This window comes from Biomphalaria glabrata, chromosome 3, assembly GCF_947242115.1.
Source record: "Biomphalaria glabrata chromosome 3, xgBioGlab47.1, whole genome shotgun sequence".
Lineage (NCBI taxonomy): Eukaryota > Metazoa > Mollusca > Gastropoda > Planorbidae > Biomphalaria > Biomphalaria glabrata.
The window spans coordinates 7,860,597-7,878,133 of NC_074713.1; the positions used below are offsets into that span (position 1 = coordinate 7,860,597).

The 17,537-nt window shown below is 30.5% G+C and overlaps 1 protein-coding gene across 1 annotated transcript; it reads left to right on the plus strand.

The window, feature by feature from the left end:
• The first annotated feature begins 2,323 nt into the window (after nt 1–2,323).
• Nucleotides 2,324–17,273, plus strand: LOC106052579 (ciliated left-right organizer metallopeptidase-like). The gene is made up of 15 exons (XM_056024482.1): nt 2,324–3,050; nt 4,197–4,275; nt 5,195–5,249; nt 5,756–5,902; nt 6,440–6,568; nt 9,731–9,806; nt 9,995–10,140; nt 10,676–10,738; nt 10,971–11,073; nt 11,993–12,056; nt 12,535–12,619; nt 12,780–12,893; nt 13,011–13,121; nt 14,249–14,357; nt 14,586–17,273. Exons 1-15 carry the CDS (start codon nt 2,600–2,602, stop codon nt 14,798–14,800), a joined length of 1,947 nt encoding a protein of 648 aa, XP_055880457.1. The 5' UTR covers nt 2,324–2,599; the 3' UTR covers nt 14,801–17,273.
• Nucleotides 17,274–17,537: the final 264 nt, after the last annotated feature.

Below are 17,537 nucleotides of genomic sequence, written 5' to 3' on the forward strand. Positions count from 1 at the left end.
GGAGTCCAATCAGCACCTTTTGAGTTAAGGCCTGTAAAGATTTTGGGCTAGGGTTTGCCTTGTGAGCAAGGAGTGCAGATCTCTTTTCCTCGATGCAAGGTTCCATCTGTGTTAGATTCGCCTTGAAGCAGTCTACATTTGTGTGTTTTTTGAGGACCAAATGCGTTCTGAGCTGTAATTTGCATCTCTTAATTTCTCCCACCCGTTGTCTGTATAAAGCAAGATTTTCAGCAGAATCTTGCATAACAGAATAAAGGAAGAACAGATCGGATTCAGAAAATGGAGATCATGTATTAACCATAGACATATAGTAACACTTAGAATAATTGTAGAACAATTTGTCGAATGGCAATCTCCTCTTTATGCTACATTTGTCGACTTTAAAAAGGCCTTTGATAGTGTCGACAGAGAATCTATCTGGGTAGAAATGAGACATTACGGGATCCCAAATAAAGTAATAACAAAAATCAAAGACCTTTATGATGATTTTACCTGCCAAAAGAAGCTTCCTACTCTAATTCAGAGAAAGGAATCCAATGAACTTTCACACAAAAGCTGGAGGATTTGGAATTCGCAGATGACATAGCCTTATTAACGCACAGATGTTTCAGTGATAATTTGTTTTAATACTAAAAAAGTTATTTCTAGAGATAGTTTAGCTAGGCCGCAAGTTCTCCATCGAGTCAGCAAGGGGTCTGCAGGAGCACTGTAACTCCCAAACGCCTACCCCCGCCCCCAACCCAGTTCTTCTGGCGTCTACGGCGCTTTTTGTCTTATAGCAAGAAGAGTACAATGTAAAAAAAAAAGGTTAAATAAAAAAAAAAGGGGGGGGGTAGTTGAAGGTGAAACGGGCTAATATGCAGGTAGGCTTACCCTATGTCAAATAAAGTCTAATAAAGAAGAAGGCAGATTGGCCAATACTATAATGCGAAGGACTTTTGATGAACATTTATGTATTTATTGTAAGTGATTTATTATGTTGCTATTGCTAGAACTCTGTCATGAGCACAGCCATCCAGGCTAGTGCAGAAGGTGCGCACTTCTAGAAACCAGACTAGTTAGGATGTTTACATTAGGAAGGAGAACGATTTCCGCCCAAGTCTAAAGCCGATATGAAGATGCTGTGCTCAAGGCAGATGTCCTATGTGTTTGTCATGTCTCCGTGTGAAATATTTCGTTGAGTTGCCCTACATATACCGACAACGCCCTTTGATTTGCTTGATTTGTTCAAACGCTTTATTAACGTTAATAATGGCCGTAACATCCTTTAAAAAAAAAACAACTTCCAATAAACAGGCCACAACTATCATTTCTATGTGTTAGGCCCTACAGTGCTGACTTTAAAACGTGTTAGCAGAGCCGTTTCGAAATGTCTTCTCTAAAAATATTTGCATCAACATTGTTATAGAAAACTATCACAACTTACAACTAAGTCTAATAGCTAAGCTAACTTTTATTGCCAATATAATCAGTAAATGAGAAAAACATATCGCCGAGTTGTATTTAAATCTATAATTTCTAAAGTACATGTATAATTTTTATTTATTCTGCGAAACTATAATAATACATTTAAAGGTCAAGGGTAAATGATTGGTGTGTAATTAAAAAATAAACTTCGCAAGTATTTAGACCTTCTAGACCTCTAAGTTAGACTAAATCTATAAAAATATAGGCCTATAGACCTAAATACTTAGATCTAGATCTATAAATTTACTAGAACTTATCTAGATGTATTCGAATGGAATAAAAAAAATATTGGCTAGATAATAGATTAGATTATCTCAACTGTACTGGCTGTAGACAGTGTTACACTTACAGTGTAGAGTGTAGAGTGTAGTCTTACTTACTAACTTAGTCACACTTAGTGACACTAGTCTGACTGATGATCATATTTTCATATGAGATGTAGTAGACAATGTAGCCTAGTCCTAGTAGACATATAAATATAATCAATAATGATAATTATGATAAAGTTTTGTATGATATAGTAATGAATTAGACTAGTAAATTAAACTACTCAAAAATGAGTTCTCTGAAGTGTTTCTGAGTTTCACACTGCTCACACAGTTTGAGTTTGGAGTGACTGAAAATTGACTATAGATCTAGAATCTAGATTCTAGATAATATTATTAGACTCTTATACTACTTATAGCTAGATATAATATCATATTTCATTTAAAGCATCAGTATTCAGTGCCATCAGCAATGTAGACTAAATTTTCAAAATCAGTAAATGTGTGGACCATAATATATATATTTATAATATATATATATATATATATATATATATATATATATATATATATATTGTCATTAAATTTCTTGTAGTCAGTTTTATTCACGCTCACTAGTGAAAATGATGATAGATCAGATAGATTCTAAATCTAGACTCTCAACTAGATTAGATTTAGATATATCTAATTGTGTTTACTGTTCAAAACTGTCTACATCATGAAAATGATCATATAGACTTACAGACAATATAGTGTGATATTTCATCAGCAGACTTTAGATAACTTCTATAGAATATAATGGAATTAATTCTAAAATCGTTGTATTATCTGGACTTAACTTTTTAACACTCGAAAATAAATCTAATATGATATTGAATAATTCAAAGTTGGCTTTATTGAATTTGCGTACTTCCTTCATGACATTAACTTGTGAAATTATTCATTCACTGATGACTATAAAATCTCAAATGTATGATTTGAGAGAAATTATTATTATTTTCACTTGGACCTCTGTGTTCTTACTATGTGATTCTCTTCATGATTCAACATCAACACAGCTCAATTTAATCGATCATGACTTTCATCAGAATGTCAATAGGCCTACAACTAACAATCATATCGAGGAAAACTCTCTGACCAGTTATCCCAAAAGTAAAATGTTGCAGCCGTATTCAAAATACGGATATGCAGATTTATACAAACCTATCAGAATTTTACCATTTTACAGTTTTGATGAACAGTTACTACCTGAAGAGAAAGAAGCTTTACAAAGAGTTATAGAAAAAGCAGTGAGGAAAATTTCCAAGCTATTGTCAGGTATATATATATATATACACAAACACACATAACATATAACAATTGTTTTCTCTAGACATTGCCAGCATGATCTAATGAAAGCTTGGGATTACATTGAGCACAAACTCAGTGTCCTAATAAGCTAATTCAATGTAAATACTTTGATTAAACTGAAATATTATCTTATTAGTTATATTTTGCTAATTAAGCCTTGATACATCAATTGAATTATTTTTAGTTTTTTTTTTTTTTGTACATCATTGATCTTGTCATACCTGAAATCTTGCCTGAAAAAAAAAAAACTATTTTGAATGCGTTCCAATGAAATAAATAGTTCTGAAAATGAAAAACACTATTAATAATAATAATTCAATTTATAGAGCGCTGTTGACAAACATAATGTAGGTTCAAGGTGGTGTGATAACATTACAAACATAAACGCAAGGGTTGAAATGATGAACTAATCTAAGAAAGTTTTGAACAGATAGGTCTTAATGTTTTTCTTGAAAGTAGTGTGCCATGTTGTCTTTGGTCCATCAACTGAAAAAGCCAGCAAACCGTATCTTTTGAGGGAGAAACATGGCACCACTAGAAGAGTCCATGGAGCGAAGGGGCCTATGAGTGATCAGTTTGCTAAGGTACAAGGGCAATTCTTTATTGTAGACGCACTGATGACAAAGTGTTGGCCACCTTGTAGTTAATTTTGGGGATAAATAAAACTTTTTTTTTTTACTTTTGGGTAGCTCTCTATTTCTATAGCTTTCTTTGTTTGATTTGAATGATTGTAATTAAAACATAACTACTCACAAAACTAAGAAAAGTGCATGTCATGTAAGAACTTAGATTTTGAAACTTATATTATAAAAAGGTTACAGACAGATAGATACATGGACCTTTACTATTCAAAAGTAGAATCTAAGTTTGCTGAGTATTAGTAGAAAAACAAGTACTATCAGATGAGTGAGACACTTTCCATCAGTAACTATTTTTTTGTCCCCTTGAGACTAAAATATTTCTACTATTCTGATTCTACTGCTTACCTATGTACATAGACTTTATTGAGCTGTTGAATAGTTATATTTATTTATATGCATATCTATAGCTCTTGTCATGAAATGTTATTATTGCTTTTGTGATTAACAACTTTTTATTTTTACATTATTTCAGTGATCAGATTAACAAGCCCTCTACTTTTACCCCGTAGTGAATGTCCAGCTATCTTTGGTGTTGGTATCAATAAAGGAAAGTTAGTATTTTTTTTTTAATGTTAAAGTTTATTTTTTCAGATGTTACTTTTTAATTGCATATGTGTGTTCTGCTGTAAATGTGGCTAGTAGATTTAAATCTAAATCTCTTTCTCTCTATATATATATATAAATGTCATAGTGTCATCAATTCTCACTGAATGATTATACAACAAATAATAGAATTGTAAATTGTATATGGATATGTATATTGACGGGCTTGTTATTTTAGACGAGAACAAATAATGGCAATACGATAGCATGTACTAGTTAACAACAAAAGTTGAATGAAGCAATGATAGGATATGACAGAAATGATGGTTATACATAGTGATTAATATTAAGTCAGCGTGCTTAAGATATGAGTAAATATACAATATCGTTAACATTTAAGCACACCTTGGTCACAGAGCAACCAGTTTACTCTGGGCTCGTGATGACCACAACCCAATGCCATGTATAATGGCCCAGTAGGGTCCATGTAACTACAGATCAGGCTTGCCTTCAGCAGAGTCCCAAGCCTGAGTGTCTAAACAAGAAAAATATGCATTCCTTGTGAGCCATTCACATAATTATAATGACAATGACTTTAGAGCTACAAAATAACGACAAAGTTATAATAACCTAACTTACCCAATACTGGGGTAAAAACAACAAACAGAAAGCTCCAGCCAAGAATCTGCTACCCAAGCAAAACAAAAAGAAGCCAACTTAGTGTGTCCTTAGAGACAGCACACAAACTATTATGGTGGACAAAAGAAACACACCTAGCTAAGAAGCAACTCCATATGCATATGACATAGTTGTCTTTCAAATTATGATTAATGGCAAGGTCAATAAGTCAATTATTCCTATTTAATAATTTGTTGTAGTTAGGCTGAAAAATTTTTATTGACTAATTTTGATCTTTCTATAATTCAGATGTGCGAGAATTCCAAAGGGCTATAATGGTGAAATCTGTTTGGATAATTTTAAGGTAATAAAATTACATTTTGATTAAGTGTAGAAACTTTGTTTTTATCTTAATTGAAAAGAAATCATTATAATAAAACTTATTTTTTTAAAATTTAATTCTAATTGAGTGGTATACATTATTTTGTCAATCTAGAGGTCTTAGTTCAAATCCTGATGGACAATTTTTATACTTGGATTTAATTTTATTGGATTGTATTTTTCAAGTTTATTTAGGCAGCTGTGAAACGTCCCACAGACATCCCTCTCTCTGGGGAATGTCTATAAATGCAATGCTGACCAACAAGCATTGAACATTCTAAAACTGCTGAAGATGATCATTGTCATCATGATGTCATTCTCACATACCTACACTTTCACCAATTTTTTTGTTGTTGTTTTGTTTTGTTTTTTCAATTAATGTTCAAAATTACTATCATGTCACATGAGGCTCATTATAATAAAATCGTATTTGGTTTGATTCCCAATGCACTAATTTTATCATTTTAAACTGCATGTTTTGATCACCAGATTCCCAATGCACACCTTCAAAGTTTCATTATTTACAACAAGACCAGTCCTGAGCCTATCTATGTGTATAGAGATGGTCAAGGTATCCAGAATGTCGATTATGTCCTGTATGTGACATCACAGACAACTGAATACTGCAATCCCTATGTAAGACATTATGTTTTTTTATGATTTTAACTAACAGTTTAATTAGATGAAAAGAATATGCTAAACATCTTATATACTGATTCACACACTGTTTTTACTACTTATGTCAAATCTTAATGCAATTCACTGCCTTGAATATTTAGAGATAGGAGCAGAAATACATGTCCCAAATTAAAAGTGATGGAACCCATATCATTAGAAATTTAAAAAAAAGATTTCTTCCCATTCTTTATCTTGGCAATCATATACCTGATTCCTGACAGAAGAGTTAAATATTCTAAGGCATTGGTCAGTGTACTGTTTTAGACAGTTAAGCAGTAGATCAGATGTTAAATTTCCATTTTGTTAGTCATCCCCTCATCAATACAGCTAACTAAATATAATTTAAAAACAAATTATCTTGGTTTCAGCTTTTTGTTTTTATTTTTACTAAAATTCTTATCTATTCCTATTTTTGACTGTATGATCTACATTTTATTTCTAACAACTTTTTACAATTTTATATTAAGATCATTTTGATTTTTTTTTATCTTAAAGAAAGCATCTGCTATTGCTTATGCCTCAGCCTGTCAATTAGATGGTGTGGATCGACCTTTAGCTGGTCAGGTCAACTTTTGCCCTAGAACTGTCAAAGCTCAGAAGTTTGATCAGGAAGTTCTCTACAAGGTTTACTGTTGACATTTTTTTCCTTTATTTTAGAAAATGTTTCCTTTTACCCTCAGATGCTATGAATACGATATACAATTACACCTACTCTATGTAAACTATAAAATAGCTTATGATAGTATCAAAAGGAAATATCTGTAAGACACTACAGGATTTTGGAATACCCAACAAACTGAGATTAAACAACTAAAAAAGTAAAGTCATGGTACAGGGTAAACATTCACAAGAATTTAAAATAAAATGAAGTTTAAGACAAGGTACGTAGTAAAGAATGAATAAAATGCAAAGACAAATTTATTTTCTAATACAAACTCTTAAATTTCACTTATTATCCGCTTCCCTACCCAAACTTGGCCCCGCGAAATCCGTTTCGCATAGGACCCCACAATGGTTTAGTCTGGCCTTGCTATTTAGTGACGGGTGAATATACATAGTAGATTACTTGTTCTCTTTCCATGACTTCTCTTGTTTTTTCCTGGGGTAACTATCCTCAGAAATAAGAGAGTGATCTTTCCATTGCTTCTTCTTACTTTTTCTCTTGAGCCATGAAGAGAATTATATATATAGTATATCAATACCTTTTAAAATCACACTTTACAATAAATTATTTCAATTTTTCTTCATTTTTTACATGTTTGGAAGTCAATAATGTATATAATGTGTATTAACCTTTTAAATTTAATTAATGTAGATAATGTGTAGTAACCTTTTAAATTTAATTAATGTAGATAATGTGTAGTAACCTTTTAAATTAGAATGGAGGGAAATTTGTTAAAAAATTATAGTTACTTTAAAATAGTTGTGAAGTGGGTTATCTTGAAGTGTCTTTATAGTTCTTATTAAACTCTTTGACATCTGCTTTATCTACAGTTACATTGACATGATCCTTACATATTTGATACTATCATGCCTGCCCTGGCTTGTTTTCAGAATGAGGTTCATTAGTAATTAACAAAGCATTTTGTAGCTTAAAAGTAGACAGATTCATGACACATTGCAAGACAAAAACAGAAGTTTTGGTTGATAATAAGCTTTCAGATGGGTTGAGTAATTTGTTAAAAAATTCTAAACATTTACCAAATGTTTCATTGCTATTGTATATTCTAACTACAGAATTGAAATCCCATATAGAATCACTGCTGCTGCTGACAATTTATATTTCTTTCTATACAAGTCAAGCATAAAGAACATTAGGGGCAGTTTTTTCTTTCACTACAGATTAATAAAATGTTTAAAAATTATTTTTTTAGAGTTTAAAAACATTTGAACTTCAAATAAATATTGAAATTATATTTAATGTTGATTTACAAAAAAAAAAGACTTCTAAAGTATTTGTGTTTTAATTATTAACATGTATTTTTTGCACGCCTCATATTGTTTTGTTATTTAATGACACTTTTTACAATTTCAGTAATGCATGGTACTACCACCTACTGTAATGAACTTGAGGACTAATCCAGCTGCTTGTTGCATGTCTTTCTTTGGTAATCATTGATTTTTTACAACTTTTGATCTTTGTTGAATACTAATTTAGTCATAGAATGGGACACATTTACTAATTTAGTTGTAGAGTGAGACACACATTGGTCAATGCTTATTTAGTTGTAGAATAAAGACACTTTGGTGACTACTTATTTAGTTGTAGAATGAAGACACACTTAGGTGACTGCTTATTTAGTTGTAGAATGAAGACACACTTTGGTGACTGTTTATTTTATTGTAAAAGGGGACACAATTAATGATGACAGCTGATTTAGTTATGGAATGGGACACACTTACTTTGGTGACTGCTGATTTAGCTTTGTGAATGTTGACTATTGAAATTGACTTGTGCATAGGTGTATAATCAAAACTATTATTTCAGGTTAAAAGAAACCAAACCATTTGAAAATGTCTTTGTCTTGATTTTACTGTGACAAAGAAATATCAAAGTTTATCTTTCTCATTCTGTATTTGACAAGAAGAGCTCTTCTTATACAAAATTTAAAAACTGCATGTATATTCCTATTGTAGGAGTGAATAACATTTTTATCTAGAAATGCTACTTAATGTGTTTTGCATTGTCATATGTCAGATTGTCAGTTTTGTAATGAATCAGCCAGGAAAACCAATAAAATTAACTTGCATGACCAGATTACACGTAACAAGTGTAAATATCTTCTCTTTTGAAGGAACATCTGTAACTTATAAGATATTGCTGGGGTTCTCTTCACTGTACAGTGTTGCATCATTTGATCTTGAAATGGTTTATAAATAAGATCTTGCTAAGTGGTCTCTATGAGCATGAGATGACTACGTAACTGCAACTTGACCATTCTTAATTTACTAAAGTCTGTCTCTGATAGTATAACAGCTAAATGAAACAATGATCACTGATGCATTTACAAAGTTTCGCCTGGCAATTATGCAGTTTAGCATGTTTGTAAATGGTGTTTACCTTAGGAACAACAGAGGCATCAAATGTGCTTTGATTGTGAGTTTACCTGTCTTTAATTTCTCTTGATAAAATTCTAGTCCTTTCTCAGATCTTTCTACTCCAACACAGTAGAGAATGTTTACTGTAAATACATTAGTCTTTGGTATGATATTAGGCCTACAGAATGCTGAGAAGATCAAGATCCAAAATTATTTTTATTATTTTATTATTATTTATATTTATTTATATAAACAAATAGAAAAATGCAAGTGATGAAAATATGAAACTAATGTTAAACAAGAGTTATCTAAGTTATTACCTCTCTATGAAAATACCAACTAATATATGTTGGCAGTTCAGTACAAATGACTGATATGGCCTCATTAACACTGAGGAGATGTATAGCTTTTCACTAATTACTAACAACACAAGAACAACTATGTATAAAAAAGACAATGATGCAACATAATGAGGTGTCTCACTGTGCACACTTTGACTTAATCTGGACTGTTATTTCCTACATTTGTCTGAGAAATGTGAGGACATATGTAAGCCACATTTAATAATTTTTTTGAATATGCATGAAGTGTTATTTATTCATGACTGAAAGCCAGATGGTTATAACATATATATGTATATATATATATATATATATATATATATAATAATATGTGGAAGTTTGCATGCTGAGGTTGGATGAATGTATTTGAATACCATATGTAACTGTTTGTTTTCTACTTCTGTAGGCTGCCTTGCATGAATTGTTCCATGCCCTTGGGTTTTCTAACAGACTGTATGAGAAGTTTAAACAATGTGATGAAGGTAAATGAAAAATTATTTTTAAGCAGCACAAATCTTAAACATTTTTTTTTTAAATAACTAAACTTAAGGTCATAATCTAAATGAATTTTTCTTAAAATTCTTCTGCTCTTTTTTTTTTTTTAATGTGTGTCTTTACTTTCTGCCATCATTTTTTCTTTTGCTAAGATTGTATGAACTAAATATTTTAGAGAACAACTGTAAGCTATGGCCACAGCCAATATTAAAACAGTCATCGGATGGTGTCTTGAGACTTGTTACTGATGCAGTGGTCAGAGAAATGAGACGGCACTTTAATTGCACAAAACAAGACTTTGGTGGACCCATTGAACCTTTGGTAAGTAATTAGTTGATTTTGTATGACTTAGACTATTTACCTTAACTGCAAATAAAAAAAAATGTTTCAACCTAGAATTTTTGTTTTTCTAAGTATTTTCATTGTATTTGTTGAATTTCTTAATAAATGGTTACATGCATTGATGATGTATTATAAAACATCTGCCCATGGACCTTTTTATCTAAATAGTACATGTAGTTTTAAAAAATATCTATATAGAAAAGGTCCATGCAGAAAATATCAGAAAAGGACATTCGAGTAAGTTAGCTTAAGAAAGACAATTAATGTGTAATGTTATGGATAAAGTGAGATGACCTTGATTCTCTATCATTTTGGTCACTTATTCCTGAGTTTGGTGGGAAGGGGTAGGGTAGGTAAGATAGGTATTGAACAGTATTTACCTTAAACCATTTTTTTTAGTTTGTGTATTACTTCTCTGCTTTTTTCTTTTTTTTCTGTATTGTGAAATCATTTGAATGATTAATTTTAATTATTTTCTACTAATGATTACTATTACTGTATTTCCCTCTTGTAGTCTTCATCACACTGGGACTCACAGTTCTTACATAGTTCTATCATGACTTCTAAAGAACAGAAGGTTTGTTGTTATCTTGAGATTGAATCATTAGAACAACAGAAATACAATCAACCTGAAATAATATTGTCTATGTAGTTGTTTTTTTTCTTTTATTGTTAAGTTTTAGAATTAAAAAAGAAAAAAGCTTTGAACAACTTTTTTTGATCTAATTATTAATTACTGCTTTTAATTAGTTAACATCTTCATTAACCAGATCAATTAAACAGTGCTGTCTTACAACTATGTTCTCTAGCCCTATCAAGCTCTAATAGATCCTATCACTCTGGCTTTGTTTGAAGATAGTGGTTGGTACAAAGTCAACTACTCACAGGCTGACAAGTTTATTTGGGGCAAGGGTAAGTAACTCAAGCTGTTACTACATTTTGTTTCACTATTGTTGAAAGGAAATGTATACTGGAATAGTTACTTAAATATTATTTTTAAGAAAAGGTCTGAAATAAGTTTTGTAATGACAGTGAACTAAATAGAGCAATTTCGCTTTCTTAAATGGCCTCACTTTTTTACAAAGCTTAAATCAACTCACTTTGGTAAAAATTGTGTACATTATTGCTCCCATATCCAATCTTGGATGAAGCTGAAATTTTGCACAATTATTTCTTTTACCTGACAACACAAGTATAAATAAAAAAAAAATTAACCTATTAGTTAATTAACTAGTGGTAATTAATTATTTTATCAGATATATTGAACAAGGGGAAGAAATTGTTCATGACTGAAGTGGTGGTATAAGCTGAATTAGTCCCCTTTATAGGCTTAGTGAACACAAACATAAAAAAGAAACAAACTATACAATCTTCCATGTTATCTCTTTGCTAGCAGAAGGCTTTCTCCCCCACCCATTTCCAACTGGTTCAGACAAGTGATAGGATCATAGCATATTGAGAAAGCTAAAAGTATGAAATTGCACTAAACAAAAACAATTAGGGGCAATTAGTAAAAATATTTCTAATTGCACGGATTTATTATTGTTAGTCTAGATGTATTACAAATTTAATTACATGACTGATCCAAACTAATTGATACAATTAATGTAAGCTTTATTTTTTTATATTCTGCTTGTTTGGTCATGTTTTAAGAAATAAAAACATCTTTTTTTTCATAATGTTATTACATAAATTTAAAAACTTTTAGGTTGCTGTATACTGCGACTTCTGGATATAAATAAAAACTTTTAGGTTGCAATAGTGACCTTTTGTTTTAAACTTAAACTCTAATTATAATTTCAATGTCTGTATTTCTTTCTTTATTTCAAAGATAAAGGGTGCTCATTTGGTTTAAAAACACTTTGTGAAAGTCAAGCAGGATTCTGTGTTGGCAAGTAAGAGAACAACTTTTATTTCATTTCTTCCGTGCTGAAGCAAACTTTCTTTTTCAAAAATAAATAATCACTGACAATGGCAAGAGCATAGCAAAAAGACTTTACCTACTACCGGTATTGAACATGTGATGTCATTGGAGAAATTATAATAATTATCCAATTTACTGGTGTAGATGAATCTAAATTAGAATGTTCTATTTAGTTCATTTAATTAAAATTACTAGTTTTGCTTTACTTTTTTTGAGAGTTAATATTGTGATTCTGAAGCTATTGCTTATTGTATTTATTAATCAAAGTGTTAGAAATTTCTATACTTGGATCTGTTCTGTACTTGATTCATTTGGAAGTCAAGTTATAGCATGAGGATGCAAAATCCACTAAGATGTATTATGTTGAACTAACAGATAGATAACTGGAGAATAACAGATATCTTTGTGTTCCTTAGTTCTAAACTATGTGATTTTTTTTTTTAAATTAGTATCACAGGTTGTCACCATCTACATCTAAGTAAAGCCAGGTGTAACTCAGTGAACTCAAGTTGTGGTGTCTTTGCAGCTGATCAGGTAGATAGGTCATGCAAGTATCAAAACTTTAAGATCTACAAAATTATTTTAAAAATGAGAGATAATGAAATAATTTTATCTAAGAGAAACTTTTAATTTAATGAAGAAAAAAAAACATTGTCCAAAGTTTAAAAAATGCTTTTCAAATAATTTTTTTCAGAAACCCTGCTTTATGAATTCTATAAATAGTTCTATGACAGAGGATGAAATTTATTCTCCATCAAGTCGCTGTTTTCTTTCTTCCTTGACCTCATTGCTGGATGAGACTAACCAGGTCATTATAGAAATATAAATAGAGAAAAAAAAATCAGTTCTTTGTGATGTTGGCTCTGATTTAAATATATATTATTAAACTAAAAATCTGTTTTCACACAAACCTGCCAAATGATAGGTCCAAGAAAAAACAGGAAGATGTTATGAGACATCTTGTGAAGAGAAAATGTATTATGTTCGTACCAATGGTAGTGATTGGCTGCCATGTCCGCCTGGAACTTATATAAAGGTAAATGGATGACTGTTTGTTGCTTGTATGCTCTAGGAAAGTTCAGATATTATGTAACACCAAAAATAACCCCTTTTAACCCCTCTATTTTTTTGTTACATAACAAATCTTCAGAACCCTCTTTGTTACTAATAATAACTAATTTTGTACCCACCCCTTAGTCGTAACGTAATATCTGAACATTCCCTTGTCCTTTTTGTCTTTGATTAATTTTTTAAATATGATAATTTAATTCAAAATTTGTTTTTCCCTACTTTTTGTATATTTGCTTCAACTTAATATTTACCAGCATTGGAGAAAATACTGTAAGGAGTAAGAATCAACTGAAATTTAATAATGACCTGAACAAATACTTTTAATGATAATTTGAAACTTAGAAACACTCCAGGACTGAACACTAAAAAGTAAAGTAGCAATGCTACATAATACACTAAACCATAATTTACAAATACTAAAACACATCCTAATAAAATACTGACGACACAGAGATAGGCACATTTATTTCATACACTAGGACAAACTTTTAAAATCTCTTTCTTCCTTACTGCCATAAAAACATGGACCTGGTTTCCACTAAACAGCCAGGAAAACTAATTACTTAGCAGAGTTTAAATCTTTAATTATCATGCACTACTAGACACACATAAATAGGTGTAAGACCTAATTATCTTCATCTGTAATTTATAACATAATATAAAATTGTTGTAAATCTAAGGCAGGCAACTCAACAAAGTTCTACAGTAAATAAATAAGTGTATTTATTTACCAGGACAAACACATAACAGCCTTCTGAATTCCAAGAAATTCAGAGTCTTGCTACTAATTATACCAGTCCTTTTACCAGCAACCTGAATACTTACCAACAACAGCCCTCCTTGCTTGGCACCAGGTCCCCTTTACAATTTTCAGGAAGCACAAAAGACGGCTCATTAGTTTCCTACAATTCAGACACTCTTCACAATCACTTGATACACTGTTCTTTTCTCTATCCTATGCCTTCCTGTTCTGGTTCAATAGCGCGCTCGTACGCACCACAAGCACTGGTGCAAGGCAGGGTTACAACAATATTTACAGTCAATGTCATTTTTTGTGTGTAATTTATAGAGTAAATAAAATATTTTTTTTAGGTTCCTCAGTTCAAAGGTGAAATACTGTGTCCAAGCTTTGAAGTAATTTGTTCGGAATTTTCTGTACCAGAACCTCCAGTCCAAACACTTTCTCCTTCAGAAGCTGAAGGTATTGTTACTTGATGACCAAGACTTTTAGGTCATTCTTTGGTTTCATTCAATGTATTACTTAGCATTTCATTGTTTTAGTTTACATTAACAATCCATTTCTGCTTTCTATAATTTTCACAACTGTTTCAATTAAAATGTTATTTGTTATGAAATGTTGGATAATGTGATTGAATAGTTTGATTGATAAGAAATAATGACTAATTTGTTTTCTTTTGTTTATTTATAGCATCAGGTGGAGGGCCTTCCCCTTGCATCACATCTGATTGTTTTAGTAGCATGTTAGTCAGTACAAACGTAGCTGTCAATAGCAGTGGTAGTGGCATGCCAGTCAGTACAGATGGTAGTGGCATGGTATCAAATACAGATTCAGCTTTACAGTGTCATTTCTATTTTTTGTTATACTTTGTTTATTGCAAAATTCTCACATTTAGCATAACATAGCGCTTATGTTTACAACATTGTCTTTGTAGATTGATTCTTGTTTATCAAAATTAATAATTTTTTAAGATAATAAACACACATGCAAGTCTTTTTTTTTTTAAATTTATTAATAGACCAACTAATGCTTAAGATAAATCTTTAAATCACATTAAAGTTAATTTATAACATTCCCCCCGTGTACTAGCAAGGAGGATAAAGTAAGAGATACATTTTTAAAACTCTTTGTTATTGTTATAATGTTGTTGGAACACATGCAAAAACACAAGCACACATATTTCTAGAGTATTATTTTTTACTACACTATATAATTTCATTGTGTTATGTTTCTGTAGTGGATTGTTTATTCTTTCATTAACACATTGGTTCTTTAATCTCTTGAAGCTACAAAATGTAGAAAGATTAGAAGCTATACATAAGCTTTTTATCGTCCTTTACACAATTTTTAAAGAACAGAATTGAATGAAATTTCGTTGAAACTGAAACACTGTTGATACAATTTTTCTTTCTAAGTAACTTCTGCATGAACACTGATTTAACGAAAGTTAAAAGTTGGTGGCAGGTTCTTAGAACTCTCTTGTGCCTTGAATAGTTTGGAATCGGCAGACAGCTAAAACTCTTTTTTTTTTTTCTTCAGTGTTGATATTAAACTTTGCTTGTCATGTTAATGCTAATTTTCTTACATTTGTCTTGTGTTGGCTGAGAAATATTTTTGTTTTGTAAGGTAAGAATTTTCTAAAGAAGTTTTTTGTTGTCACTTTTTCCCTTATGTGATGATGATGATGACCAAGAACAACTTGACAATTTTTTTTTAACTAGAAAAATATATCACAAAGTTGTGTTCTACTTTTTAGTTCACACTTGATTTAAAAAGTGAACTTTATCTAAGTTTCAAGTTAAATGTTTGCTTTATGAGTTTCATTGCAGTTTTTTTCAAGACCAAATCCAGAGTTTTTTTTTAACAGCCATAAAAAATGTATCTATTTTATTACATTTCCAGCTTAAAAATAAATTTGGTATATCATTTTATTAGCACTTAGCAAATGTGTATCATTTAGTGAGATTTTAGCAAATTTGCGTATTAATTTAGTGAGATCTTAGTATATGTGTGTTTCATTTAGTGAGATTTTAGCACATGAGTATCATTTAGTAAGCTCTTAGCAAATATGTTCCTCTCTTAGCAAACAGGTATGTATCATTTAGTGAGCTCTTTGCAAACATACATGTAAATGTGCAAAAAAAAAAAAATCAATAAATATAATCAATAAATAGTTGTACATTCTTCCAAGTTTTGTACTTTCTAAATGTATTAGATAGTGCAGTGTGAAGTTTCTGAAAGAAGCAACACTACAGAAATATTTCATTCCATAGGTTGTTATAGTTCAGTCATGCATTGTTCTTGCAGTTGACAAGTCACAAACCACTGTACTACTTTCTTGTTTTTGAACATCTTGGTATTTCACACTGAACTATTTTATTGTAATAATGTTTATCCAACCAAACTTACTGTGATCTCAGCTTATATAGATACAAAAATTTTTTTATAAGTCTGTGAAAAACTAAGAAAATAGTTCAATAGTCATAGTTCTTACCAGCTTCTATTCTGAATTGCTTTTGTTTTTTTTTTCTCTTAATTTTGAGAAAATAATTTAGAAGTTAGAAAATTGTTTAGTTACAGCATGTTTTTTTTTTTATTTAAGCTTGACTGTTACCCTGTAACATGAAATGATTTCTATAGCATCTGGTGTTATCAGGTTTAATTATTCTAAAAGTACACTACTTTTGTATTTGATTGGTCAAATCTTATTAAACTACTGGATAACATGTTTTTAGAAATAGTCTGGTATTTCAGAGACAATGCAACTATTTTGATACATATGGAACATTTACTAGTTATTTTAAGAATTTTCCAGAAACTTGCTTGAACATACCAAGTCTTTTGATTTGATTGTATAGATATATACAATTTTTTTAAAGATCTACCATATCATATTTAAAATCATTTCAAATATGCAACCTTGTAAGAAACACACATCATTAAAACAAAGATGATCATGTTTATGAGATCTAACCAAATTAATAGGTTTCTTTTTAAAAGGTTTTACAAATGCTTCAGAATCATGCTTCAAATATGATTCCACAATATATGAATTTTGTGTTTAAAGTACACTAAACCTTGAATTAAACATCTTACAAATCCTACAGATAATTTAGTTCATAGTGCATTCTCATTTCATAGTGTAAAGACAAAATTTAGTTGTTTTTTTTGTGTTCAACTTTGTCTTAGATAAATGAGATATTTTGTAAAAAAACTAACTTAAGATTATTGCTGTTAGTTTTATATTATATGGTAATCATGTAATGACTTATTTAGTTTGTTGCAGTATTTATATTAACCATTAGAATTTGTATCTTCTGTATGTGTGTAAAATGATGTAGTATTCTGTTGCAATAAAAAGAACATGAAGCTGTTTCAGACATTGCATTTTCTATCTGCATTAAAAAAAAACAACTAAATTGACACAAAAGACAGGACAAAATGAAATATATAGCTCACATATTAGTTGAAGCTTGAGAATTATTTAGTTTCTTGAGATATTTCGATCCATTAAACTTAAAAATTAGTTCTCAGTAATTTCTAGAGAAAAATTGTAATAAGAATTGAATATAATTTATACTCTTCATACTGGAATGGCTACTTGGACTCCCTCCCCAACTTGACTTCAAGTGATTTTATTAT

Excerpts from the sequence above, each read along its gene's own strand:
- LOC106052579 (XM_056024482.1), top strand. The coding sequence starts at position 2,600 with ATGATATTGAATAATTCAAAGTTGGCTTTATTGAATTTGCGTACTTCC. Across the intron at positions 5,903-6,439 it reads CTGAATACTGCAATCCCTAT|AAAGCATCTGCTATTGCTTA; the intron begins GTAAGACATTAT and ends TTTATCTTAAAG. Across the intron at positions 12,057-12,534 it reads GCAGGATTCTGTGTTGGCAA|TATCACAGGTTGTCACCATC; the intron begins GTAAGAGAACAA and ends TTTTTAAATTAG.